Source organism: Diaporthe batatas, assembly GCF_019321695.1.
Source record: "Diaporthe batatas strain CRI 302-4 chromosome Unknown Contig00010, whole genome shotgun sequence".
Taxonomy (NCBI): domain Eukaryota; kingdom Fungi; phylum Ascomycota; class Sordariomycetes; order Diaporthales; family Diaporthaceae; genus Diaporthe; species Diaporthe batatas.
The window spans coordinates 1,894,388-1,919,065 of NW_025408557.1; the positions used below are offsets into that span (position 1 = coordinate 1,894,388).

Consider the following 24,678-nt stretch of genomic DNA (forward strand, 5'->3'; position numbering starts at 1 on the left):
GTGTGCGGGTTGAGTCACCGCAGGGACCTCAGCACGGATAGCTGGCCGTTGACTCAACCGTGTCAGCGACTGCTATCTACCTACCTAGGTACTTAAGGTGCCTCTGTAGTTATTTCTGAAGCACATTTCGGGTTTGAAATGAAAATCAGGGGTTCATTTGTGCTTGCATTTAATGCTCATATTTTTTGATTGCTACAGTCGACTCCGGCGTTATCTGCCCATCACTTGGTCGCAATGTCTACTGTAGACTTCTCCACCGCATACTCGAGTACTCTGTACTATGTATTCGTAACCCCACCAAGAAGACTATGGCGAGATCAGAGAGATGTAGATAGCTACACGTAGCACTCCAACCTCACAGCTCGTCCTTCACATCCTCCTCCGACTTGTCCCCCTCCACCTCTGGGGCTGCATGTTCCTTGCCCATCTCCTTCATCCCCCTCTTGACGATGGAGCTTATCATCTCATATACAACCTGCGCCGCCGCCAGGGCAGTCTCCTCGCCCTGCCCCTGGTAAGCGGGCGCAACCTCGACAACATCAGCACCGACAACATTGAGGCCCTCGATGCCCCTCAGGATCCTGATCAGCTCCCTCGTCGTCCACCCACCCGGCTCCGGGGTCCCGGTGCCGGGCGCAAATGCCGGGTCGAGGACATCAATGTCCACAGACAGATAGACAGGGTCGTCCGGTGGGATGGCGTCCAGGATTGCCTTCACCACCCCCGCGGTCCCCAGATCGTCGATGTCATCAGCAACCACGCGCAGCCAGTTCTGCGCCGTGTCGTCCTCAAAGTCGCCCCACCCGTCGCCCGACAGCCTGGTGCGCAGGCCCGCATGCACAGACGGCCGCGTCGTGTCGTTGACCAAAAGGCCCTCGCTCCCGGCCAGCCAGAACATGGACCCGTGGTTGAAGTGCGCCTGCTCCGTCAGCCAGCTCGATGGGTACTTGGCCGGGTGCCAGGTGTCGAGGTGGGCGTCGAAATGCAGCACGCGCAGGGGCCTGCCGTAGATCTTGTTGAGCGCCCTCAGCGCGGGCAGCGCGAGGCTGTGGTCACCGCCCAGGGTGACAAGCTTGGGCTTCTCCAGCAGGGGGGACAGTGGCCTCCGGCTGCCCAGCTCTATGAACGCCTCTGTCATCTGCCGCAGGGCCACGGCATTGTCGACTGGTACGGTGGGTATGTCACCGCAGTCCATGATCTTTGCCCAGTTCTGGTAGGGGTTGATGTTAGCCCTCGGGTTGAACCCCCGGAAGCTCGTCTGTCGTGAAGAAGCATGACGGATGGCCCGAGGTCCAAACCTTGCGCCTAAGCAGTTCTGGTCAGCCCCTGGCGCTCATTTCCCACGCTGCGGGCCGATAATAAATGTGTCCTGGCATGTCCTCGGAGACGTACCTGGCCTGTAGCTCACGGCGGTGTCAAATGGCACCCCCACGATCGCGATGTCATACAGTTCTGTGGGGTCTGTAAGACACTTGACGTGCTTCAGATGGGCAAAGCTGCCTATTCCAGCAAAAGGCCACTGTAGTCGGGCAAAAGTCAGCCCATCACCGTAACCCCCAGATCGTCCATACCGCGGGTGACATCTCATATGCGACCCGACGGGAGCCCACAGCTATCACATCGGCGGTGAGCGCCAGAGATCGATCTCCCGGGAAGGCACGGGAGATGATATTCGCTCGGGCGGCCGCAGGAGGGACACGAGGCATGGGCCGTGCCAAGCCGTGCCGACATGCTTGGCCCTGCCGTGTGGGCTTTCGGAAAGGGCGTGTGTGAAAGAGAAGAAGAAAAGTCTCGTCCGGCCCACCCACTCACCTCCATGCCCCATTTGTATTCGAGCTCGGCAATCTCCTCTGCCGTCCACACGCGGTCTTCATGTTTGTGGTGCCCGCCGCAGGCCTCCGTCAGCGAGACCAGTGCGGCCAGGACAAGTGGTGCCCATCCGCTCCTCATCTCGGCGGTTGAGGTCCACGGGGGGGGGGGGACTGTGCCGAGGCTGGTGTAGCGTACGGACTACCTAATAAGTGCCTATGGCGGGCAGGGCGAGATCAGATGCGTCACACAGTCCGTGGGTCGGTCTGTGCAGGAAAAGAACAATAGGAGATGGTTTGGGTTTTGTGGAAAGGGCCGGCCAAGCGCTTCTTTGAGGCACCAACGAGCAAACTAATACTCGGTGGTGTGCCGGTCCGGCCCGGTTAAGGAATCCATCTCGACCCTCTGTCCTGTGTTGCGGCAACACATCGGATCACCAGCCATCAGTGCTCACCTAGCAAGTAGCAGGTGCCCAGCTGCGTGATACCCTGACCTAAGCCTCAAACAGCAAAGTCTACCAGCGCGTCGGGGATTTAGAAAGGGTCCTAGAACGAGGGCATTACGCCATCCGTGGATGTTAGCAGTGCCGAGGTGAGATACATGGACTGGCCGTAATTGGTCAATCCGACTTAGTCAAGCTCCGGTGCGGCGAACAGGCCGGCCGTTCGGCCAAAAGCCTCGTGTGGCCAAGCAACGTCGGCCCTTGACTTTAAACGGTGAGCTAGAGGCCCAACGGGCTGTGGTCACTAACCCAGGGCTTCTCCTGCACGTCATGGCTTACTGCGGGTGGCGGTTGTCCGGCGACGCGAAAGAGTCGCGCCAGTCAAGAGACACATACAAGCCATGAAACCCTCGTAAATTACATCTAATAGCGTTTTCCGCAGTATCTGGCCCTCGAAACGCGGGGCACAGCCCATTATTACTCCGCACATCGTCCAGCAAACGGCGTCTTGGGAGCCACGAGCATGTCATGTCATGATGTAAGGGGTACCTCCATCTGCCCAACGGCGGACGGCTTGCCCAAAGCAACCTCGGGACATTTGCAAGAGCGACCTGCAAGGGCGATCCCGTCTTGGGTGTGCTCCGCCGAAGGAAAGAAGCCTTGCGCTCATCGTGGTCCCTTCACACATTAGGGGTGCTGTACGTGCCAATAAGCTTTCCCCTCCCCATATCCCCTCCCATCTCCGGCCCCAACGCCCTCCACTCGCTCACTGCCTTGCCTTGCGCGCCTTGGACCCGGAAAGCATATCTGCGAAAAGAGGGTTTCCCGGAACGCCAACCTGGGTGCCTCCGCACGCCCGCTGGCCCAATCAGACGTCCCTGAGAATTTGAGAAGAGTTCAGATGCCAAGAATGTTTAGAAACACCTCCGCGATGTGACGCCGGGAGCCGGGGGGAAACGGAAGGGGTGGGCTGGAGCGTGCCGTCTTCGGCCATGTTTGGATCCCGTGTCTTTTGCCGTCATCACTGGTCTGTCTAGAGGCAAACTGGTACCTGGGTATGAGCAGGCGCTCCCTTTCCATGACATCGGGAGCATCTGTGCGGTGATGGACGGCGGGGTCACACATAGTATTTGCGCACCGGTCGCCAGAGTGATCCTATCCGAAGTTGAACAAAGACCGCATTTCTCATGTCCCCAACGCCTCCGTAATCAATCATGTAAATAGTGCTGCTAGGCCAGTGAGTGGCTTATCAAGAGGCCACGAGTCTCGGCTCGACAATAACTCCAGTCAATAAGATGCAGATCTGTTCGTATTGAAATAGGGGAGAAAAGAATCGCTTCAACGAATAACACGTCCAGATCTAAAAAAAGGAAAAAGAAGCTTCCTTCACCCGAACACCAGCAGTTCTCTTCTGGTCTGAGTAGTCCGTGGACGGCCTCAGAGCCATTGGGAAACCTGCCGTGCTTGCCGCCTTCGCAGACGATCGTGGGCCTGAACCCGACTTCTCGGCCTTGTTCATCCCGCCGGGTGCCCCAGAGCTGCTGGGCGTCTAATGAGTGTACATGAGTGTACATGGGGAGAACAGCCCATGTTCTGCACCAGACACTTCATCTATCCCAGGCAACCCACCTGCTCGTCCTGCTGCGCCTCGGATCAGGGACAGACCCGCCCGGCCGACGCAGAACGGTCATGACATGCTCGCAGTCCAAGGCGTCAAATTAGAGCACCAAGCACTTATGCTTCTTACTTTTTGGTGCTGGGGGTTCCAACGCCGCAACGATTGCCTGTGTCCCAGATTAGTCCGCGGCCACCAGAATCGATCCTGCCAGAGACACTCGTACCTCGTCAAACACGTCCTTAAGTTTGTATTGCGTCAGAGCACTGCACTCGACGTACTTCACAGCGCCCAGATCCTTCGCCATGCGCTCGCCGTCCTCCTTCCGCACCGGCTGCATCTTTTGCTTGGCCAGCTTCTCCCTTACGCTGGGGTCGTCCCTCAGATCGACCTGCGTTCCAACGATGAGGCAGGGAACGCCGGGGCAGTGGTGGTGGACCTCGGGAAACCATTTCTCGCGGACGTTCTCGAAGGACGCGGGTGAGGTGACGCTGAAGCAGACGAGGAAGACGTCGGTCTGTGGGTATGATAGGGGCCGCAATCGGTCGTAGTCTTCCTGACCGGCAGTATCGAACAGTCCCAGTGTGTACGGCTCATCGCCGATCCTAATTCAGCACATGTTGTGGTCAGCGCGGTCACAAGCCCCTCCAGGGTGGTGTGGTGTTCGGGGTTAGTGTCGAACGGCACGGTGGTGCCGCGGTAACGCGACAAGCCGCTTTGACACGCGTAGTGCAGACGCAGCGGACAATGTTTTGCAGGTGCGGGACGGGAGAGGGCGCGCCTTACATCACGGTGACTGCGTAGTTGTCGAATACCGTCGGGACATATTCGGAGGGGAATTTGTTGGTGGTGTAGCTGATGAGCAGACATGTCTTGCCGACAGCACCGTCGCCGACGACAACGCATCTGCAAGTAGAATTAATCAGCCACTGCCGCAGCAAGGAAGGATTTGGCGCGGTGCGTGCAGTCACGAGGTGTGGTAGGGAGGAGCTGCTGCACCCCGAGGTCGAGCTGGACCCGCAGAGCCCGATAGGGAGGGGGATGCATGGTGGCATGTGCAAGCCAGAAGTTTAACCAGGAGCAGCGGCACAGGGCGCTGGGCTGCAGCCCAGCGCCCAGCCCCTGGGCCATTGGGTGAGGAGCATGGGGCACGGGGGCGGTTGGGCAACGTAGGACGGGGTGCAGGATCGAAGTGTTGAATGGGACGGCAGTGGAGTACGGACTTGATTGTTGCGACCACCATTCTTTGGGATGAGAGTTGCTCCTGGGGAGGGGCAGCGGTCTGTCGTGGTGGTTGAGAGGCAAGAGGACGCCCGCAGAAAGCCCGCAGGAAGGTGGTTTCTCCTTATCGCGAGCCGTTGCCCGGATCACAGCACTGATAAAGGTCTTGGGGGTTGAGGACGCCTCGACGGGGTGGATGTGCTGTGCGCGCTGCTGGGTGCGTCACGCTGCGGTGCGCTGACTGCTGCTCGAACCGACTGGACAGTGACAGGACTGAGCACAACAAGATGGACTTGGCTTCGGGGTCGGCCTGATGGTTTGATTTGATTTGACTCGCTCGGCTGTGATGTGACTTGCTGCTGCTGCTGCGGCGGCGGCGGCGGCGGCGGCGGTGGTGGTGGGGGAGGCGGAGAGCGTCCAGTTATTCCAGGTGACTTGGAGTAAGTAGGTGATGAGCGCAGGCAGGCGGTCAAGGAGAGGCGAGACGAAGCCAGGACGGGGCAGGGCAGGGCAGGGCAGCAGCACGGGGCGGCAGGGCAAGTGAGGGGGGAGAGAGTGTGTGTAGAGCAGGGCAGGGCAGAGAGAAAGAGGCAGGAAAGAAGTGAAAGGGTTGGTTGGCAACGACGGGAGTGAGGTCCGCCGTGAGAGCGGGCTGGATTAGCTCGGACGGGGAGAGAGAGAACGTGTGGCCAGGTAATAAGGTTCAATTGAATGGATATGTATGCAAATGCAATTCAGCCTCGTGCAACTTTTTGTCTGGTTGCAGGCAAGGAGGAAAGACGAGAGGCGGCGGGCGGGAGGGCGAGTGGACGGCGGAGGACCTGGACCATGGGAAGTGCTCGCGAGCGATGGCGATCAGTCTGTGTGTGATGGGGGGGGCTCTGGTAGGGGGCCAAGGCTTGCAGCAGTCTCCAACCTTGGAAGGGAGGACGGGCAGCCTGTGATAGGACCAGGGGGGAGAAGGGGAGCCCAGGCCTTTTGACCCCCAAGACCCCAACCGGACTCTCCAGTCCAGAGCCAGTCGAGATCCAGTCGAGCCTGGCAGGGCCCGTCAGGTTGGTGCAGCTAGTGCTGCTATCCCCTTTGGGGCACTAAAACTGGAGGCCATGCACCTGCAGCTAGCCTGAGAGCCAGTCCACCTCCCGCGGACTGGGGGCTTTCGGTTTCTTCCCCTTGCTGTTTTGTTTCTGAGCGACCGTGGCGGGCGGTACGGGGTACAGGTACCGGCGGGCACGGCGCCCATCAGCAGGCGCAAGATGTATCTCGACCACCGGCCCAGCCCACGGAACAATCTAGCCCAACAGTCTGCTCTGGAAGCCGTCACCCTCCTACACAGTAGTCTACAGTACAGGAAGGACCCTTGTGAGGTCGGTCAGTCACGCCAGTCACTAATCGCCTGGGCAGTCAGTGGGGGTTCACAGGAACTGCACAGTCTCACAGTCTCACAGTCTCGTCCGTTGTGGCATGTACATGTGTATTCTGTCATCAGCGAATCTTCAGTCCGTCACCCCTCCATCATCCGGACTACTGGGCTGCTTACCTCCAAAAGCAGTCCGAATGAGCACCCGCGGGTGACCAGCTAACAATCTAGAGGTCTATGCACTAGGCAGATAGCGACTAGAACGTGAGACATCGAGGCTGCTGGCTGCTGGCTGCTGAGATGAGAAGAGAAGAGAAGACATAGATCTTGCACCTGATGAACGAGAGAACAAGACGCGCCCCATCCATCCCTTCGACCCTCAACTTGCATATAGCCCCAATCTGTGACGGACGAGAGCCGGGGCCTTGTCGCGGGGGTATCCTGAATCCTGATTGTGGTCCTCCCCCCTCCCCCCGCGCCTGTGGTCCAAGGCAAACCAAACACGACGCAGCACAACGGTACAAAGGGCAACAAACATGTCAACGCCACAAACCCCAACACAGACATGCCCTGACAGCCCGCGCTGCCGGGTCGACTCGACCTGACCCGGCTAGCCTCGAGACTTCCGGGCCCCCCAGTTCCAGTCCCAGTTCCAATTCCAACCAGGCACTCTCGGGCCGGCCTCTGACTTTGCGTCCTGGGGCGGTGTGAGATGGCCGGTAGAGGAAGCGAGAAGCAGTGGCAGAAGCAGGTCAGATACCTACCGTGCCGGAGGGGAGGCTACTGTGTACAACCACAGCACAGGTGCCACCTGCTTCATGCGTGCGTGCTCGCATGGACTACTGCTGGCGATGAATGTGTCAAGGCGCACTTGTGGCTGTGGCATGTCCAGTCTGGCAGTCTGGCAGTCTGGAAGCCTTCCGGAAGCCCTGGGCGCCGGTCCCAAATAGGCCATGTCTCGTTCTGGCATGCGAGCAATTTTGACAGGACGCATCCGCCAGATCCCCAGGCCACCGCCAGGCTACGAAGCTGGCGGCCTTGTCGCATGATTTCCAGATGGCCATTGGCTTTCCGGCCATCCATGGGCTCGACCGTCGTGCCGCGCCACGACGCCAGCACCCAGGACTGCCCCAGTTGGGAGTAACCCGCATGCTGTCTTGTGTGTATAAGTGAGCACAACAACAACGACGACGACGACGACGACGACGACGACGACGGCACTCGTACGACTAATATCGCATCGAAAAGCCTCAAGGCAATAATAGCCAGCCCATGGCTCTCGGCACAGAGGTCCAACGCCCGTGCCATGTTGACTTCCCAGCGGCACGTGGCGGTGGTGGGCGATCTGTGCAGGGATGGCGTGGCTCTGGCGGCTCTAATACGCCCCGAGGGTTGCACTCGGCTGGGTGACAAGTAGACACCCTCGACACCGCACTGTTCAACTGTGTAGGCAGCACACAGTAGATGGCTGGCTGGCAGGCTGGATGGTGGGCAAAGACCGAGCAACGAGCTGGGCGTGTTGTGACCCAGGCTGCGGATCTACAGGAGAAGCGGACTGGGCATGGGACTGGGGCTGGACCGGGCTGACTAGCCAGGCTGACTGGCCTGACTGGACTGACTGGACATGGACTGGATATGGACTGGACATGGACGGGTATGGCGTTGTCTGTGCCCCCCAGCCGTTCGAAACGGCCACTGAAACCGAAGCCTTGTAGGCTACGACCACGAGCGGTAAGCCGGCTGGCCGGCAGATGCATCCATCCATCCCTCCGCCTGTGTGGCCTATCTATCTCGTGCGATGTCCTCAGCAGTGACCTGCCTGATTTGCCTTGCCTGCGGGCGCGAGCATTGGCGGGCGGGCCAGCCAGGCCTGCCCGGCTGTCGATGCTGATCAGATCTGGGCTGAGTCTGTGCCATATGCCACATTCAATCAATCGCATGTACTAGTGGGATGACTTGCAGCGGGACTTGGATTTGACGACTAATAAGGGTTTTTTTTGTCTCCTTCTTTTCCCACCAGGCCGCCGTGTGACAACACGCCGACTGGCATGGCCACTTGCATAGTACCTAGGTACTTGAGTACACAGTAGGCGACAGCGCCTGCTAGGGTGTAGGGTCCACAGGGCACGCGGTGGCCTTACTCGAGAAAGCAAGCCAAGTAACATGTTTATAAGTCGCTGGCATTCAGGGGCAGGAATAAGCAACCCCATGCGCCGAGAATCAGGAAGCATCGCCAGGTCTGTGTGGGCAGTGGGCGCCGGGCGCTGAGAGGCTCCCCACTTTGCGGCAGGACCCGATGCGCTGCCCGTGAACTTTGGCCCGCAGCCACAGGGCAGATTGTATTTGCACTACTATGTGCACAACCTCGCATCAAACCAGCAGCTGCTTCAGCTTCAGCTTTATTCATTCCCTCTCACCGGTCGCAGGTTATTATATTTTTTTTTTTCGTGTCAGTCTCCCTGGGAGCTGGACACACCCCGACTCATACATAACACAGACCTCTGAGCAGCCAATCGGCCGCCACGCCATGGATTCTGACACCATCGATGCTCTCCTCGAGCGCTACCTCGCCCTGCTGGACGAGTACACCTCCCTGCGCGCGAGGCTGGGCCAGCTCCAGACCGGCATGTTCCAGCACCTGGCCCGGGCCAACTTCTCAGCCGAGAGGGGCATGCGCTACGGCCCGGATTTCTACGACGAGAGGATGCAGGCATTGCGACAGGTCAGCATCAGCACCTCGGAAGGGCGCCTGCCAATCTTCACCGTGTCGCACAGCAGCCGGGCCCGTGGCGAAGGCGGCGCCGGTGGCGTTGACGATAACGACGACGACGACGACGACAAAGACTCCTCGCGCCAGCAGAAGAATCAGGACTCGTCCCCGCCAGCTGACAAGCAGGAGGAGGAGGAGAAGGAGGAGGCGCCGGTGGCGCCTGAGGCGCCGCCGGTGGGCGAGCAGCAGCCCGTGCCTGCCGGCAGCGACACAGCTGAAAGCGAGGCGGGCCCCAAGAAGCAAAACGCGAGGGACCCCCTTCGCTGGTTCGGCGTGCTCACGCCACTGTCTCTGCGGCAGACCCAGGCCTGCGCCGTCGAGGCGGTAGACCAGGTCATTCCGCGCCTGGCAACCCTGAGTGCTGAGATGCAGGACCTCGAGATCCAGGTCCGCAGGGCGAGGAAGAGGCGGGCCAAGGAGAGGGCCGCCGCCGCGAGGCAGCAGCAGCAGCGACCGGTCGCAGGGGAGCAGGTGGCCGCCAAGTGAGATGAGACTGGGAGGACGAGGGGGCGGAAGGTTGGCGTGGCCTCTGCATGAACGCAAGCTTACAAAAGCGATCGCATCTTTCGCGACGGCCATGTCGACCGACCTGTCCCCCTGGAAATTAATGCGATATGGTCGGACTCGATAGTTCAGAACGGCTCGTGGATTGGCCAACATTCTTCGGCGGACTCGGGTAGGACCAGGTGGCCGCACCAAAATCCTGCCAATATTCACCCGCTTATTCCTGCAGTATTGAAAGAAAAGCCGCCATATTCACAAAATCGAACGCCCGGGCAAGTGATACTCCAAGGGCCCCGCCGGGCTCCGTATCAAAGGTCTGTCCTTAGACTTCATGGCCATCCGCCAGGGACGCACAAAGCGACTCAGCTCATGAGCGAGCATCTTGGCCTTGCAGAGATTTTATCCTGCCGCCTCGGACTCCTTTTCCTCGCAGCAATATTGGTGGATGGCCTGTCTGTGGGCGTTGCTGAAGAACATGGCAAAGAAGACTTGGAGGGTGTCTCGAATCCAGGGCTGATGACACTGTGCCCTGTGGAAGGGCCGGCGTGGACGACACGATGATCATCACGCGACGCCTGTGCAAATGCGGCACCGCGACACGTGTTCTCAAGACATGTGCTCTTGTGCTCGTGCACCGTCAGCGACTGCAGTCAGCGCCTCCTATTAACACGGTAGCTACATCTTCAGCAAGATTTATTCAGTTCCTGTAGACTGACTTGCGAGCTGAATGGAAATCCACGTAGCTGCCCCATATGACCCCGTTGGCTGGGACGTGCCGTGTTTCCAGAAGCGAGATGTCTGAACAAACGCGGGAGGGCATTCATCACGCCTACAGGATCTAGTGCCCTCAGGTCTGCTTCGAAATCCGACGGTGAAACCACATACGCAAGCACAATGCACCTGGTCAGGTTTGTTCCTGCCGGGAGGAACTTTGCGCACTGTGACTGGGTGCTTTCAGGAGCTTGACTGCTGGACGAAATTGGACAATTTGATCGTTACTGGTCTATCGATTCATCATATATGGCGTGAAATTTACAGAATCCAGACGAAGCAGATGGTTGGTCCAGGAGGCCGCGACGCCCGACAATCGGCATGAAAGTTCTTCTAATGTCTTCTATTCCGGAGCTCCCATTCGACGGCACCTCTGGGCTTACCTGTCTACCACCTAGTTCGTTATGCTGGAGGGGTATCCTTCTATGTCAGACATGTATCGACCTAAAAGACTCAATGCAGTTCTCTCAACTGGCGCCCTTCTCTCTCTCTGTCCCCCCCCCCTCCTCTAGTAGCCGGCGGGCTCCGGCTTCTGGGGGAAGGCATTCCCCTTATCTGGGTTTGCGCATTCCATTCTCCAGTTCGCTGGCGTGATCTTGTCGACAATGGCCTTGAATGCCGTCAGGGTGCAGAACGTCTCATCACCCTCCAAGTGGTTGCCCTCGGCCTTGCAGCCGGGAATGGTGACGGGCTCGTCGTTGTATCGGACACGCACGTAATGGCCCTCGATACGCTTGAGCTCGTCAGCAGTCATCTCCTGCACGGTCTTGCGGCCGATGCCGTGGAGGGCACTGCCAGCAAGGGAGCTCGGGTTGGCCCCGGGGGTGGCGGCAGGGCCGGCAGCAGGCACGTCGCTGTGGGCTGCGTGCTTTGCGGCAGCAGCAGCGGTGGACTTGCGGAACACCTCAAGTGCGACGTGGCTGGTGTACGGGGGCCACCGATGGGTCTCGTAGGCGCCGAGGCTGGCGAGGGTGCCGGCGATAGTGGTGTCGTGGCAGCCAGACAATCCGAACTTGATGACTGCGTTGCCCTGGCTCTTCCCCAAGTGGGATGCTTCTGCGTTTGCGACCATTCGTGCCGTGATGTCGCCGAGCAGTGAGCCCATCCCCAGCGCACGGTACTCGCGGTTCTCCTTGAAGCCAGCAAACCTGAAGAGTAAAACAACGCTTAGCGATATCGGTGTCTACACAATGCTTGGGCCCAGCTTACCATTCCTCAGTCCCAATCCTCTCCAATGTCTCGAGGGCCTTTTTATCGTAGAACGTCTCGGGGAGCTTGGTCGCAGGGCCGTGGGCGAGAGTGGAGTTGACAGTGTCCATGATGCCAGAGAGCCGTGGCTTCCCGTCCACGGCTACACGGGTGCCTTCGGGCATGTATTTGCCGTAGATGCCGTTCAGGTAGTCCATCTCGGGGGTTGAATTCCAGCGGTCTGCCGTGCGCTTGGCATATGCCTTCATCAGGGTCCTGAAGCGCGCACAACTCCCTTCGTTGGGAAGCAGTTGCTCATGAGACAAGTTCCGGTGCAGGATGGTTGGCGGCGGCAAGTCAGCAGCGCGCTTCGCGTCCGGGTACAAGCCAACGAAGACCTGCTGAAGAGACTCCAGTGCACGTGGAACTGGGGTGGCACGCAGGTACATGAAGTCGTTCGATTCGATGGTATCGGGGAGGAACCCCAACTGTTGGACATACAGCCCTCGCAGACGCTCGCCAAGGAGGTACGTGGTCAGCCGCCCCTTGTCTGTAAGCATACCTAGAGAACGGTCAGTACAGGATACCACAAGTAAATCAACACGGACCTTGACTCGAAAGTGTTCTTACCCATCTCACAGAGATCATCCACGTCACCATTGGCACCTGTGGCCAGAATAGGCGCATCTGAGCTCTCCCCGAAGGCCTCGAGGCGTTTCTTCCATTCGAACGAGGAGAAGATCACATCGTTCTTATTTGCCTCAAGCACCACGTTTCTCAGATGACTGGCAGCTTTGCAATACGGCCAGAACGGGTGAAGGCCGGCGTTCTGAAAGCGGGCCGAGACCGGAGTCCGCTCCCCATGACGGAGGAGGATTTGGGCTTGGACGAGCTCAAGGCCAGGAGGGTAGAGGGCCTTCAGCTCCTCCTCCGTGTACGGCTTTCGTGGTTGGAGGGTGGTCATGGTGGTGTAGTGGTTATAATCAGGCTGGCTTCTGTCAGCCCTTGTACCACTCCGTTAAGGTCTATACCTTGATCTAACAAATCTTGGGGGAGGTGAAGAAGGGTGAGGCTCGGTAGGCGCAGTGGGCTGTGGCAGAACAATTGTCCCAATTGAGGTGTTGGTGATCTAGTGAGGGATGGAGAAAAGAGACGACAGGAAATATTTATGTTGGGGCTTACCAATTGGCCGAGTGCATCGTGAATTAACCCTGTATATTCATCACAGAGGACGTGGGACTGGACTGTCACAGAAGTGAGACTGTGTGTGCCCAGCGACGACGTAGAAGACGGCAGACCCAGGTACGGAGCGCCCTGTGGTGAATGCACCCGAGTGACTCGCTGCAGTGTTGCCGTATGGAGTACCAAGCACTATGCCCAGATACCTAGCTAGCACATGCAGAGGTGACTGGTACCGGCAGGGGGGGCCCAAGCTTCTCCACCATTATTTTCCAGCACCCATCTTCACCCGTAGCGCTGCAACGAGCATCTCGAGCCAGTTACAGTCCTGCTTCGAACCTCACAATCCTTACAGCGTGCTGGACTTCCCAGGCCAGAATGGAAGACACGCCGATCTCAACTTAATCTGAAGGGCCCGACCAACTTCTGAAGGCATCACGGTTACCTTTCCACCACTGGTCGCACTGGGGGTGAAAATCGCCCCCGATGCAGAGATTCCGCACCATATGCTGCTCATGCCGCAGGCGCCTCCTGGCCGACGCTCTGTTTCGAGCTCAGGCTCCTCGGCTCCCACCATGGCAGCTTTTGCCCAGGGCTTATGTGAGCTCGGCTTCTGAGCCCAGGCCGGATCCAGGTTCAGACAACAATGTCGATGATATTGTTCCCTCGATTGAGGCCGCAGAAGCCCACGCCCAGCAGAGATCGGGACCAGAGGCGCCAGCCCAGGGTGGAGGCCCTGCAACGCCCCGCTTCAGAGGCCTGGATCGCAGGAGGGCTATGCGAAGGAACGAGAGCATGCCCAAGGGCAGAAGCTTGGAAATCTTCGAGCGGGTGGTCCGGAAGCAGGTTGATGAGGACAACTTGCCTTCGAACTCGGCACCGAAGTCACTTACCGCCCTCGAGTACTATAACGACCTCGCACAGCTAAAGCCAATGCTGAAGCGGGAAAGCATCGAGACCTGTTTCGAGTTCTTCCTGACAAAAGTGTGGAAGAACGTGCCCCCCGGGGGCAGGGACCAGATTCTGAAGCACAGAGGGACCATCGTAATGGCCAGAGTTGTAGAGGCCAAGATGGATGACTGGGACAATGAGAAGTTACCGTCCCTGTCCGAGGTGACCCGACTCTTGTATGAGCTCGACTCCATCCACTGCAAGAGGTGGGCCGACTCTGTCATGAGCCTCATCCGGAATCTCGTGACAAGGAGCACTACCAAGACAGACTATCCAGATGCCGGGGCATATGAGAAGTCCATGGCCAGGAAAGACGTGCTGCTGCAGGATATGGTCGATACTTTGATCGCGTTCAATCGCGGCCGCTCCCGCGCCAGGTCTTTTCGATTCCCAGGGCTGGATGAGCATCTGCTCCAGAATTTCGCACGGACTGGCGAGGCGATCAAGGCGATTAAACTGTTATTCCCACATATTCAAGGAAACGACTTCGTTCAGATCCGGCCGGTGGCAATCGCTTCGTTCGTTGTTCTGTCAGACTCTGCCCACTCCTCCCTAGAGGCACAGGAGAAGGCGAAGCCTTTTCTTGACCCCATGGGAAAGGTCCTGGCATCTGTTACGGTCTGGAAGACCGGGCTGCACAACATGTTCCAAGAGCATCCAGACGTTCTGGCTTATGTCTTGTCCCGTTGGGACTCGCTGATTTCCCAGCTTCGCCAGACCAACGGGTCCAAGAGCTTATCCAAGATGACTGTCAAGGGAACAGAGCTCAACCGGCACGGAGGTCCGGACGAAAAGTACATCATGCAAAAAGTCAATACAGGTCTTGGGATGCGCGATTCCGATGCCGTCGAGGACGCATGGGCGCGTTTCTGGGGACCGGACGCTGTGCCCAGTGACGAACGACAGGCGGAGTTGCAGAAAATGGACCAAGTGTTTCACCACTTCATTATGACCTTCACTGCGCTGCACAAGCCGCAGAGAGCAGTCGAGGTTTGGGAGAGCATGACACGCGTCGGGGCGCAGCCGAACATCAGGACTTGGACCTCGTTGATTGAGGGGTGCCGGAGGTCCAAGAACGCTGTCGGTATCGAGAATGTCTGGAGAAAGTTGCAAGCTTCCGGTCTCGAGGTGGACGAACAAGCGTGGTCGGCTCGGGTAGTGGGACTAATAAGCTGTGGCGAGCCGGAGGCAGGCCTGCGGGCTCTGGATGAGATGCTGCACCAGTCGAAACTCACGATCGCTCCGATCAACGCGGCCGTTGCCGCACTAATGCGCATGAATGCCATGTCTGCAGCCAAGAAGGTCCTTGACTGGGCGGCAAAGAACAACGTCGAGCCCGACATCATGACCTTCAACACTCTGCTAAGGCCCCTGGTGCTTCAGGGTAATACTGCCCAGATTGACAGCCTACTCAAGATGATGAAGGCCAAGGGCGTCGAGCCGGACGCGGCAACGTACACGGTACTTCTCGAGGGTATCATTGGTAGCTCTAAAGACGCGGACCCGGCCGAGCAGGTCAAGAGTGTCAACAATCTTTTCGCCGAGATGGATGCCGCCGGCGTCCAGGCCAACATGCAGACATTCGGGCGCATGTTGTATCTACTCCTCAGCGAGCCTGGTGCGAACAGCTACGAGGCGGTTGAGGCCGTCCGCAGACACGTCCGCGACAAGGGCCTCCACATGTCGACTCAGATGCAGACCATTCTTTTAGACCACTACTTCAGCCTCAACCCCCCGAACCTGGAGGCCGTGGAGGACCTCATGAACAATGAAGGGCTAAAGTGGCGAATGTTTGTGCGTCGTGGCCTTGACAGGGTCTTCTGGGAGCGGGTCATCAAGGGGTATGCCGCTGCAGGTGAAACGGAAAGAGCCTTTGGGATATTCGAACAGGTGAATAACATCGGGTCTGCCATGACGCTGGACACGCTCTCGACCCTTCTCCAGGCGCTGGTCAGGGCGGGGAAAATGGAAGAGGCCAGGAAGATGGTGGAGACCGTCAAGAGGCACCGACAGAATACCAGTCTTGACCATTCTGAGGCGGGAAGCCTCGGCCATGGTGGTCAGAGGTCGAGGGGCAGATACTGGAGGCATGCATTCTGGGCCTACGCGTTGGAATGCCGGCTCCTGTCGCCTGCTGAGTGGGAGGAACTTCAGACAGGACCGGTTCCTCGTGTGGCGGGACCGTAAAAATTGCATTAAAAAGAGGCTTAGAATATGGACGACAGCGGGCGGCGCTGCAACCTGAGGTAGTTCTACAAGAACGCCGAGATGACCGTGCATATGGGTGTTTCTTGAAGCATCTGTCTGAGGTATCAATTCCGAGTCATTAGCCTGTCCTTTTCCTTTCCTGAACCAACATCTCCGTAAACGCCCGTATCCTACATCGTGTGTGTGCCACTTTAAGGAAGCGTCCCATGCCAACCCTCCAAGCAAAGGCATGTTGCGAGCCTCGCTTGGACCGCAACACCATGCTTCTCGCGCCTCGCAGCTTTTTATGCTTGCTTGCCTCCCTAAACAATACCAGAGTCTTGCCGCCAGGCCGACACAGTCTGGCAAACGGAAGCCATGCTCCTTACTCATCCATCTTGTCAGCTCCCCCGCCGACACCAGAGCCACCAAGCGCATTTACAACCCCTTCGAGAGCCGCTACCTCACCGCCCGCAAACCTCCTACCCTCGCCCTGCCACTCTCCATCCCGCACCTCCCCATCCCTGCCCAACTCCAGACCCCTAACGCTCTCAAGGTGTTTCCGCGCCGCGCCCTCGACATACTCGACGCGCTCCTTGCGCCAGGTCCGCCGCCCGCCGGCGCCGCCATCGCCTTCCCCATTGCCGCCCTGCAGGTTCGGCAGTATATTCGACAGCGACGTCGACAAGGCGCGCAGCGCCTGCAGCTGCGACAGGGAGAAGGCGGTCGTGGTGGTGAGCGGGGTGTTTGCGTCGGCGAGGGTGAGGTCGCCGCGCTCGTGTAGGAAGGCAAAGGGCGGTTTCGATCCCGATTCCGCTTGTGGTTCGGCGCCGCCCTCGACGACTGGCGCGCCGGACGTCCTAGGTCCCTTCGCGCCGACCCTGCCGACCAGCGACCGCAGCTCGCTGAGGAGCGCGTCGTTGCGCGCCTTCTCGGCGTGCATCATGGTATTGAGCTTCTGGGACGCCTGTAGCCTGCGGCGCAGGCGGTTGACGGACTCGACTGTCGGCCGGTCTGGTGTGTCCACATCCATGCTGTCGGCGCCGCCATCTTTGTTGTCCCTCCCCGCTGTACTTGTGGGTAGATTGTCGAAGTTCAACCCTTCGTAGTGCCCCAGCCGTAGCCAGTCCCTATCGTCCGGCTTGACACAGAGGATATTACGCATCACGTACAGCTCAAACTTGTCGAAGTTGCGATCGATAGACGTACACAGCAGCGTCTCGAGCTGGTGTGTGCCACTTGAAATCTCATCGTGTCGCCGCTGCTCGATCGCCTCCGGGGACAGGTCGAGATTTGCATCCTCGGGTGGTGGCTTCTGTCTGCCCCTCCTCTTCGATTTGGTATTTGCTGCTGGATTTGGTGGCTTCCCAAAGCCGAGGTATTGTGCTGGTGCGTTGAGGAGGCCCTGCTCGACACTAACAAGGGCGCGCTCGGCGATGACGTTGATGCTGTTGATGATCTCGTCCAGGAGCGACTGCAGGATTTCTGGTCAGTCCCTCCCGTTTGCAATGCGCGACTAAATGCTAGTGGTTATTGACTCACAACTGGGGGGTATCCAAAGTGCTCTGTCAGCAGCTCAGTGTCTGTGTTGGCGGCCGTCATGCTGAATTGTGACACATGTGAAGGGGAGACGCGGGCGGCCTTGAACCTCTGTCTGGGTGACGCGTCGACCGCGTTGGGGGGCTTATCTAGGTGGGTGAAGGCTCGAGGCGGGTGATGTTTGGGTTGCTCTGACTCGGCAGCTCCCGGGGCAACAGGGTATAATTCCAGGGGTCCTCTCCTGCCACTGCACCATCTGTTAGTTACGTCAGGCTCCCGGTTTGGCAGAGCTCTCGACAGCGGACGGCTGCCCCATCACGCAGCTCTTTGAGCAAGGACCTTCCATACTCTGCCTTCGCGTGAGCAACCAAGCGTGCGTTTCTACTCATCACCTGGTGCTCATAATGCCCGATTTCAAGGAAATTGCAAAACACGGTTGGCACCCGGACAAAGTATGTCTCACCCTGCTCTGTCTCCTGCAAGTAACCGTTTCCGGGCGGGCGTTGGTTTCGATGCTGACAGACTCGGGCAGAACGAGACCACATTCAGGGGTCAAGTTGTGGGTGACACGGCAGCCGATGCGTGGGCAAGCACACTCGATGGACCATGCTGATTCCAGATGTAGGGAGCCGTCTTCGGCCGCAAGTCCAACACGCAGAGCAACGCAGACCGAGACGTCACGCCCATCTCACACCTCAGGGACCCGGCATCCTTCGCTCCTCCGCCGAAGCGGACCGGCGCCGGCGTCCTGCCGCCCCCGGGAGTTGGCGCGACATCCGCAAGGCCGGCATCTTCGTCGCCGGCCCAGCAGTATGGCTATGCAGACCAGCAACAGGCGGTAGACGAGCCTCCAGCACCACCCAGGCCCTACCGTGTCGATACCAGCGGCTTGTCTACAGCTCACCTTCCTCCGCCGCCAGGACGGAGAGACGGCGCCGATGGCAGGGATCCAACTGCCAGCCCTCCACCGCCACCTTATTCGGCTACCGCAAGGCCACCGCCCCCCAGCCTGCCCCCACGGCTGCCTCCCCGGAACAGCAATGCATCCCCAGGACCCTCTCCCGCCGCCTCATCCGGGCTGCCAGCCCCGGCGCCGCCCAGCCGACAGCCCGGCTTCCTGAATCAAGGTGCCGTCGACCGGTTGGGCGCCTCAGGCGTGTCGGTACCAGGATTTGGCATCGGCGGTGGGAACAGACAGGTTTTGCCGCCGCCGCCACCTTCCCGATCTGGTGCAAGCAGTCCAGCCCCGCCGCCGGTGTCAGGAGGATCCGGGGCGGTGAACGAGCTTCAGTCGCGGTTTTCCAAGTTCGGCGGCTTTGGCAAGAGCTCGACCCCGTCGCCTCCCCCGGCCCAGGCGGCAGCACCATCCCAAGGGACGACATGGGCACAGAAACAAGCGGCCCTGAAGACAATGTCCGACTTCAAAAAGGACCCAAGCTCCGTCTCCTTCGCCGACGCCAAGTCGGCCGCCTCGACCGCCAACAACTTCCGGGAGAGGCACGGCGAACAGGTCGCCGCCGGGGCTCAGAAGGCGAACAGTCTGAACCAGAAGTACGGGCTGGCGGACAAGGTCGGCGGGTACCTGGGCAACGCGAGCGGCGGCGCTGGCAGTGGCAGCGGGGCCGAGGCTGGCAGGACCCCTTCGCCCGCGCAGTCGCACCTCAGCACCATCAGTAACGCGGCTGGGCTGTTGGGCAAGAAGAAGCCACCACCGCCTCCGCCTCCTAAGAAGAAGCCGGCGCTGGGCGGTAACCCTGTTGATGCCGGGGATGAGGACGCACCCCCTCCAGTGCCTGTGGCGACGCGGCCGTTCTAAAGTCGCGACCCCAAACGTTGTGTGCGCAGGGCGTCCCTAAGCAGACTCTCTCTCATACACGGAGCATCTCATGCTAGTCTTTTATTCTGGGTGGGCATCAAGTCATTGCATGGCACGGGCGTTCTGGGCATGGTAGAACTACACCTCAATATCCCATCTCGACGGATTCCTAACTTGCGCACCACACCGCACGGCATCACAGCAGGATCGCCTGCCTTCTGTGTAGCCTGCTACAAATGAGCTCTAGATTTAAATCTACGAAAAGTGAAAAGCAACTTGGGATAGGGCATCTTTCGAGGATGAACGAAATGTGGATGCTTCCTGTCATAGTAGAACTGTACTTGTCACGAGCATAATTCACACTGTCCTGGATCCGAGGGTTATTCTGAAGATTGTGGTGACATCTTCGCGTCGTTCATGGTATCATTTTTTTGTTTGTGTGTGCCGAGATCCAATCCAGGCAACGCTTGAGCGCCCATGCCACAGTGTGAGGTAGACTAGTGGACCAAAAATCGGAGGAAGAGAAGGTGATATTGAAGCTTCCGCGTGTGATCGTTTAAACCTTCATCTCCTTCAGGCCGTGCTTCCAGAAGATGAAGTAGGGGGTGACACCGTCCTCACTAGTGGCCATAATGTCAGTATGGTTGAAGCGAAGCTGGTCTGAACACGGGACTTACCGGTAGTTGAGGAGGGCAATCATGCCATCGGGGTTCATGGACTCGCCGGTGTAGAACTCGTAGTCCTTGAAGTTGGGCAGCAGCTTCTCCTTGACGTACTTCTGGGCACCGTTCTGGAAAGCCTTGACGTCCTCCTCGGGCTTGCCAGCCTCCTTGAGAGCGGTAACAACAGCCTTCATGTAGCCTATGGAGCCCACATGTTAGAATCCTGCCTACCACCAACAACAAAAGGGAGTCCAGGGAGTGCAGTTGTTTATTCGTACCCTTGAGGTAGGCCAGGTAGCCCTTCTTGTCGAACTGGGTGGACTGGAGACGGAAGGAAGCAATGACGTTGTTGACCTTGACGATCTGGTCATCGGTACCCTCTTCAGCCTCCTCGGCGGAGGCGTTGGCACCAGTGTCTGTAGGGGAAACTTGTCAGCAATATGCCCCTTTTTGCTCCCAGCTTCGGGACACGGTATGCGAAGTCTTACCAACGGTGACACCGCCCTCCTCAATCATGGCGCAGTCAGCCTCGAAGACGATCCCGTCGACCTCCTTCAGGTCGTAGGAGTCCGAGATCATCTCGTCGTCGGTGATAACATCCTTGAAGATAAGCATCTTGGCGGTATTTGAAGATGGAGACCGGCTAGACGTGGGGAGGCTACGGGTGATTGTCGTGAAGGAGAAGGCGAAAGAAAATTTGGACAGCTAATCGAAGGGTGCTAGATTGGGCGGTTTGTGAAGCTGGGCGCGGGGAAAATGTCAATGGAAAATCGAAAGGTGGGGCTTGAGGGGTGGACTGGGCCAGCAGCCATTGCAGATTCGGACTAGCTGGGCGAGCTCTCAGGGTTCGGGTCCAAACTGACAGCCCGGCAGGGAGGAGGGGGGTGTCCGTTGCGGTGAGTCCCTTTTGGCTGCCTGTGTGGCTTAACAGGGCTGGCTGGGCATCGGGCAATACGCTCGATAGGCTCGATGCATGGAGCCGATGCGATGGGTCCACGACCAAGATTCAAAGCACTGACTAGCCGCTAGGAAACAAGGCGAACAAGACCTTGGGATCTCGGTCGAGGACCATGGCAACCTGGGCAGGTACGGAGTAGGGAGTAGGGGGGATCTGCTCAGACACACTAACAGAGACACGGGACCCATCTGGCTGCTCCGTGTTAATGCATTAATAAGGCGGCATGAGAGCGACTTTCACAAGCCTCGGGTTTAGGCTGGAAATTCGTGCCTTGCAGAAATAGCATTCCCAGCCCGTCCAGGCGCGTCGCATTGGCTCCAGTGGACGCATTGGGCTTGGCCCGTCATGAGAGCAGGTGTCGGTCCAGGAACTCCCATGCAGTTCATGCTGGCCGTCTGCCATGGCGGACAACGCATCGGTGATGGCAATGCGATTGTCTCGATGCAAAAGATGTCTGGGTGGGCTACTTAAACCAGTCGACAGGAGAGTCCAGCGTGTTGTCCCAATGCGTCTGCCAATGCTCTCGACATAGTGGCTTCATCAACATTGCTCATACGTGCTGTCGGATTGACGGCGTGCTAAAAGTGGTTCGACGGGTGGTGGCAAAGAACAGGCGACTCGGGAGAAACGGACGGATTCCACTAGGAAGCGAAATTGGTAAAAAGGGCCCACGCCGCCGGGTCCCAGTTGCTCGCGACAAGCCGATCCCATCAAACGTCTGACAAACCTCTGTCGAACAAAAAGGAGCCTCCAAAGGGCTTACTCATTCGACGTTGGCCACGGGGTTTTTTCTTTTTTGCTTCTCGTCTGTCAACCATCCTCTCTGGTCCCTTGGTCCCTCAATCCGTTGCATCGTCAATTCCTCTCTTGGTTTCTGTTGTTCCATGCACAGCGCGAATTGCTAGCCTTCGACGCCCAAGCCTTACGACGCCACCGACTTCCGACTTATCGATAAAAGTGCCGTCCACGCACGCCCTGCACGTCCTCCTGCGCGCCCTGAATCATTGATTCAATTGTCCGGCGTTCCGCTCTCGTGATGGTCGCCTCTCCGACCACCGTCATGATGTCGACCGCCGGTGTCAGCAACGGCACCATGGTATCGGATCTGCCTCCCTTGCCCGCCTACTCGACGACTCCCATACCTGACCTGCTGCCCTTCATCTCCGACTTCTGGCTGGCGGTAGTCGGCCCACATATCGCTTACTGGGTCGTGTCTGGTATCTTCCACATCATCGACGTCTATGACCTGTTCCCACAGTACCGCCTGCACACCCCAGCAGAGATAGCCCAGAGGAACCTTGCGTCCAGATGGCAGGTGGCACGAGATGTTATTATCGAGGAGATCATCCAGATGTTCACCGCCGCTGTGCTGTCGCTCACTGAGCCTGCGCAGATGACGGGCATGGAGAACTACGACGTTGCCGTCTGGGCCACCAGGATCCGTCTCGCGCAGAGGGCACTCCCTTCTGTGCTGGGCTTGGTCGGTCTCAATGCAGCTGCCATCTCCAAGAACATGTCTGCCTCGCACCCACTGCTTGCCGGTGCCCTGGCCGGTGGCAAGTACCCGTTCTTGACGAGCATCGACGCGACCACCGATGTGTCGGTGCCGGCATTCGCGACCTGGGAGCTGTTGCTGGCCAAGGCGATTTACTGGCTGATCATCCCCGGATTCCAATTCTGGGTTGCCGTGGCCTTCTTGGACTCGTGGCAGTACTTCTGGCACCGTGCAATGCACGTCAACAAGTGGATGTACAGTATGTTTACCCCGTACCCTCGAGGCTTATGATCCTACAAGTCTCGCTCTATCCTCTCCAATGCTAACGGATTGACTCACACACAGCTCATTGGCACGCCCGTCACCACCGTCTCTACGTTCCATATGCCTACGGCGCACTGTACAACCACCCTGTCGAAGGCTTTGTACTTGACACCGCAGGCGCGGGTCTTGCTTACAAATTATCGAGGATGTCACAACGAATGTCCATCTTCTTCTACATGGGCAGCACCATGAAGACTGTCGATGACCACTGTGGCTACGCCCTACCCTGGGACCCTCTGCAGAACATCACGAGCAACAATGCCGCGTACCACGATATCCACCACCAGAGCTGGGGCATCAAGACCAACTTTAGCCAGCCCTTCTTCACCGCTTGGGACCGGTGGCTTGGAACTATGTGGCAGGGCGACACCACGCTGAAGTACGAGAGAACGAGGGAAAACGCCAAGCTGAAGAATGAGAAGAAGACGGTTCAAGCCACGCAGTAAGGAGTCAACACCCAGCTCCCAAATTGCTCCAGACCTTGGCGTTCAAATTATTCGGACTTTCCGTTCCCCACCACTCGTTGGACTGCGCTACTTTCAAATATTCTTTAGTATCTCGCCCTTTTGATGCTTGGATTGACCAAATGAGGCACATGTTGAAATTGAGGGATGAATACCGGGCATCGGCACAGGGCGTTCTTGCTTCTATTACCTTTCTATTCCGAGGCGTGCTTCACAAGTCCAATACCTCACCCAGATCCATATGATTACGTTCGACACTGTACAAAATTGTTCCTCTCGGCGAATTCTTCTTTCTCTTCTTTTTAAAAAGCGAGCATTGGCTCCATTGGACACGGCGAGGATTGGACGGATAGATTCGTGATACTGAGTAATTATAATAGAGGTGGAGGGAGCCTGGGCTCCGTGTTGCAATAACAGTACCCAATTGTTATCCCACCCATTCTGTTCCTGTGAGTGAAGAGACCGATCTGATCTGGTGATGTGGTGTCCACAGCGGCATGGCCACTGGTCCTGGAGACGTGCATCTCGTTTGTCCAAGAGACAGGCGCAAGTGCTGGACAAAGAACGTCACGTGGTCGTCGTTGGAATTGACCTGCCCAGAGACTACAAATAAAATTCTAGCCAGGAATGACAGTCCATCATAGGACAGCCTATGCTGCCGTATTCTGACACGGAGAGAGAGTTGTGCACGCCTCTTGAAAGCAGGGAAGCTTCACGAGATCCGGTCCCGCTTGAATTTCGGATCTGGACCTGGACTTCACATGCAGCGAACAAAACACCGAAGTCTCACGGGATCAACCTCATCGCACCGCAGTCTGTGTTTGACACGGGTCTCACAACTCGCAAGATGAACGCAATCAAGAAGCACTTTACATCCGCCTCGAAGGCGGCCAGGTATTCAAGCGCATGTCTCACTTTGAAATGGACGTCGCCGACTCCAGTCCCAGCACAACAGCCAAGTTGACCTCAGCCCGGCCAAAGGCACGCAGGGCTGAACGGTACAACGCACTCGGGCCGGACTCGAGATCTGGCACATGTCACCATTGCAACACGCGCGAGGGTTCAGAGTTAGCTTTCCCACCAGCCCCCCTAACCAGCTCGATGGGCAAAACCTCGGGTTATCCCTCGAGCGACGGGTGTTCACCGCGGCAGTCCGGATCCGAGCATCGCAAGCTCAGCCCCGAGCTAACAACGCCTGCTTGCTTCCGGCGCTTGGTCGGGGAGGCACATGGTCGGTCGGGTTCACCTTGGTGCTTCTTACGTGTACATCAGCACCAGCCCGCCGGCCTCGTACATGATCTCAACAGGAACGAGGGCATGAATGTTTCATATGTCATCCTCTGAGCGTGAAACGCGCGTTCGTCGCATTCGCTCGTCGCCATAAGAGTGAGAGCGAGAAATCCAGCCCCGAGGGATCCGCGGC

At 58.2% G+C, this 24,678-nt stretch overlaps 9 protein-coding genes across 9 annotated transcripts; 4 read left to right on the forward strand and 5 right to left on the reverse strand.

The window, feature by feature from the left end:
- Nucleotides 1-156: 156 nt before the first annotated feature.
- KVR01_008759 (uncharacterized protein) lies at nt 157-2,390 on the reverse strand. Its single transcript, XM_044786174.1, has 3 exons — nt 1,813-2,390; nt 1,393-1,519; nt 157-1,305 (listed from the first exon to the last, which is right to left on the reverse strand). Exons 1-3 carry the CDS (start codon nt 1,948-1,950, stop codon nt 356-358), a joined length of 1,215 nt encoding a protein of 404 aa, XP_044642526.1. The 5' UTR covers nt 1,951-2,390; the 3' UTR covers nt 157-355.
- Nucleotides 2,391-2,610: 220 nt separating this feature from the next.
- On the reverse strand, nt 2,611-6,153 carry KVR01_008850 (Rho family GTPase CDC42). The gene is made up of 4 exons (XM_044788524.1): nt 5,090-6,153; nt 4,653-4,772; nt 4,093-4,471; nt 2,611-4,035 (listed from the first exon to the last, which is right to left on the reverse strand). The coding sequence occupies exons 1-4, from the start codon at nt 5,107-5,109 to the stop codon at nt 3,970-3,972; spliced, it is 585 nt and encodes a 194-aa protein (XP_044642617.1). The 5' UTR covers nt 5,110-6,153; the 3' UTR covers nt 2,611-3,969.
- A 2,526-nt stretch (nt 6,154-8,679) lies between these two features.
- KVR01_008747 (uncharacterized protein) lies at nt 8,680-12,946 on the reverse strand. Its single transcript, XM_044783479.1, has 5 exons — nt 12,863-12,946; nt 12,311-12,668; nt 11,702-12,242; nt 10,297-11,640; nt 9,163-9,183 (listed from the first exon to the last, which is right to left on the reverse strand). The coding sequence occupies exons 2-4, from the start codon at nt 12,642-12,644 to the stop codon at nt 11,001-11,003; spliced, it is 1,515 nt and encodes a 504-aa protein (XP_044642514.1). The 5' UTR covers nt 12,645-12,668; nt 12,863-12,946; the 3' UTR covers nt 9,163-9,183; nt 10,297-11,000.
- On the forward strand, nt 8,975-9,703 carry KVR01_008786 (uncharacterized protein; the record flags this gene model as incomplete). Its single annotated transcript, XM_044788962.1, has 1 exon — nt 8,975-9,703. The coding sequence occupies one exon, from the start codon at nt 8,975-8,977 to the stop codon at nt 9,701-9,703; it is 729 nt and encodes a 242-aa protein (XP_044642553.1).
- A 213-nt stretch (nt 12,947-13,159) lies between the features above and the next one.
- Nucleotides 13,160-16,103, forward strand: KVR01_008840 (uncharacterized protein). The gene has a single exon (XM_044785185.1). It carries the CDS (start codon nt 13,346-13,348, stop codon nt 15,995-15,997), a length of 2,652 nt encoding a protein of 883 aa, XP_044642607.1. The 5' UTR covers nt 13,160-13,345; the 3' UTR covers nt 15,998-16,103.
- Nucleotides 16,104-16,382: 279 nt separating this feature from the next.
- KVR01_008818 (uncharacterized protein) lies at nt 16,383-17,599 on the reverse strand (the record flags this gene model as incomplete). Its single annotated transcript, XM_044788649.1, has 2 exons — nt 16,383-17,471; nt 17,540-17,599. 2 exons carry the CDS (start codon nt 17,597-17,599, stop codon nt 16,383-16,385), a joined length of 1,149 nt encoding a protein of 382 aa, XP_044642585.1.
- A 341-nt stretch (nt 17,600-17,940) lies between these two features.
- KVR01_008679 (uncharacterized protein) lies at nt 17,941-19,352 on the forward strand (the record flags this gene model as incomplete). Its single annotated transcript, XM_044784836.1, has 2 exons — nt 17,941-17,988; nt 18,162-19,352. 2 exons carry the CDS (start codon nt 17,941-17,943, stop codon nt 19,350-19,352), a joined length of 1,239 nt encoding a protein of 412 aa, XP_044642446.1.
- A 556-nt stretch (nt 19,353-19,908) lies between these two features.
- KVR01_008530 (uncharacterized protein) lies at nt 19,909-20,629 on the reverse strand (the record flags this gene model as incomplete). The annotated part of the gene is made up of 4 exons (XM_044790525.1): nt 19,909-19,972; nt 20,030-20,213; nt 20,293-20,430; nt 20,503-20,629. 4 exons carry the CDS (start codon nt 20,627-20,629, stop codon nt 19,909-19,911), a joined length of 513 nt encoding a protein of 170 aa, XP_044642297.1.
- A 568-nt stretch (nt 20,630-21,197) lies between these two features.
- On the forward strand, nt 21,198-23,893 carry KVR01_008490 (sphingosine hydroxylase). The gene is made up of 2 exons (XM_044784858.1): nt 21,198-22,726; nt 22,813-23,893. Exons 1-2 carry the CDS (start codon nt 22,009-22,011, stop codon nt 23,235-23,237), a joined length of 1,143 nt encoding a protein of 380 aa, XP_044642257.1. The 5' UTR covers nt 21,198-22,008; the 3' UTR covers nt 23,238-23,893.
- Nucleotides 23,894-24,678: the final 785 nt, after the last annotated feature.

Bases quoted from the DNA above. Each gene is read 5' to 3' on its own strand.
- KVR01_008759 (XM_044786174.1), bottom strand. From the start codon at position 1,950: ATGAGGAGCGGATGGGCACCACTTGTCCTGGCCGCACTGGTCTCGCTG. The intron at 1,520-1,812 runs GTGAGTGGGTGG...GCCCGACTACAG, and splicing joins AATACAAATGGGGCATGGAG to TGGCCTTTTGCTGGAATAGG. The intron at 1,306-1,392 runs GTACGTCTCCGA...AGAACTGCTTAG, and splicing joins CGCCGTGAGCTACAGGCCAG to GCGCAAGGTTTGGACCTCGG.
- KVR01_008850 (XM_044788524.1), bottom strand. From the start codon at position 5,109: ATGGTGGTCGCAACAATCAA. The intron at 4,773-5,089 runs GTCCGTACTCCA...TTCTACTTGCAG, and splicing joins ATGGTGGTCGCAACAATCAA to ATGCGTTGTCGTCGGCGACG. The intron at 4,036-4,092 runs GTACGAGTGTCT...TCTGGGACACAG, and splicing joins TTAAGGACGTGTTTGACGAG to GCAATCGTTGCGGCGTTGGA.
- KVR01_008747 (XM_044783479.1), bottom strand. From the start codon at position 12,644: ATGACCACCCTCCAACCACGAAAGCCGTACACGGAGGAGGAGCTGAAG. The intron at 12,243-12,310 runs GTAAGAACACTT...ACCGTTCTCTAG, and splicing joins GGATGATCTCTGTGAGATGG to GTATGCTTACAGACAAGGGG. The intron at 11,641-11,701 runs GTAAGCTGGGCC...TTTACTCTTCAG, and splicing joins AGGATTGGGACTGAGGAATG to GTTTGCTGGCTTCAAGGAGA.
- KVR01_008840 (XM_044785185.1), top strand. From the start codon at position 13,346: ATGCAGAGATTCCGCACCATATGCTGCTCATGCCGCAGGCGCCTCCTG.
- KVR01_008490 (XM_044784858.1), top strand. From the start codon at position 22,009: ATGGTCGCCTCTCCGACCACCGTCATGATGTCGACCGCCGGTGTCAGC. The intron at 22,727-22,812 runs GTATGTTTACCC...ACTCACACACAG, and splicing joins CGTCAACAAGTGGATGTACA to CTCATTGGCACGCCCGTCAC.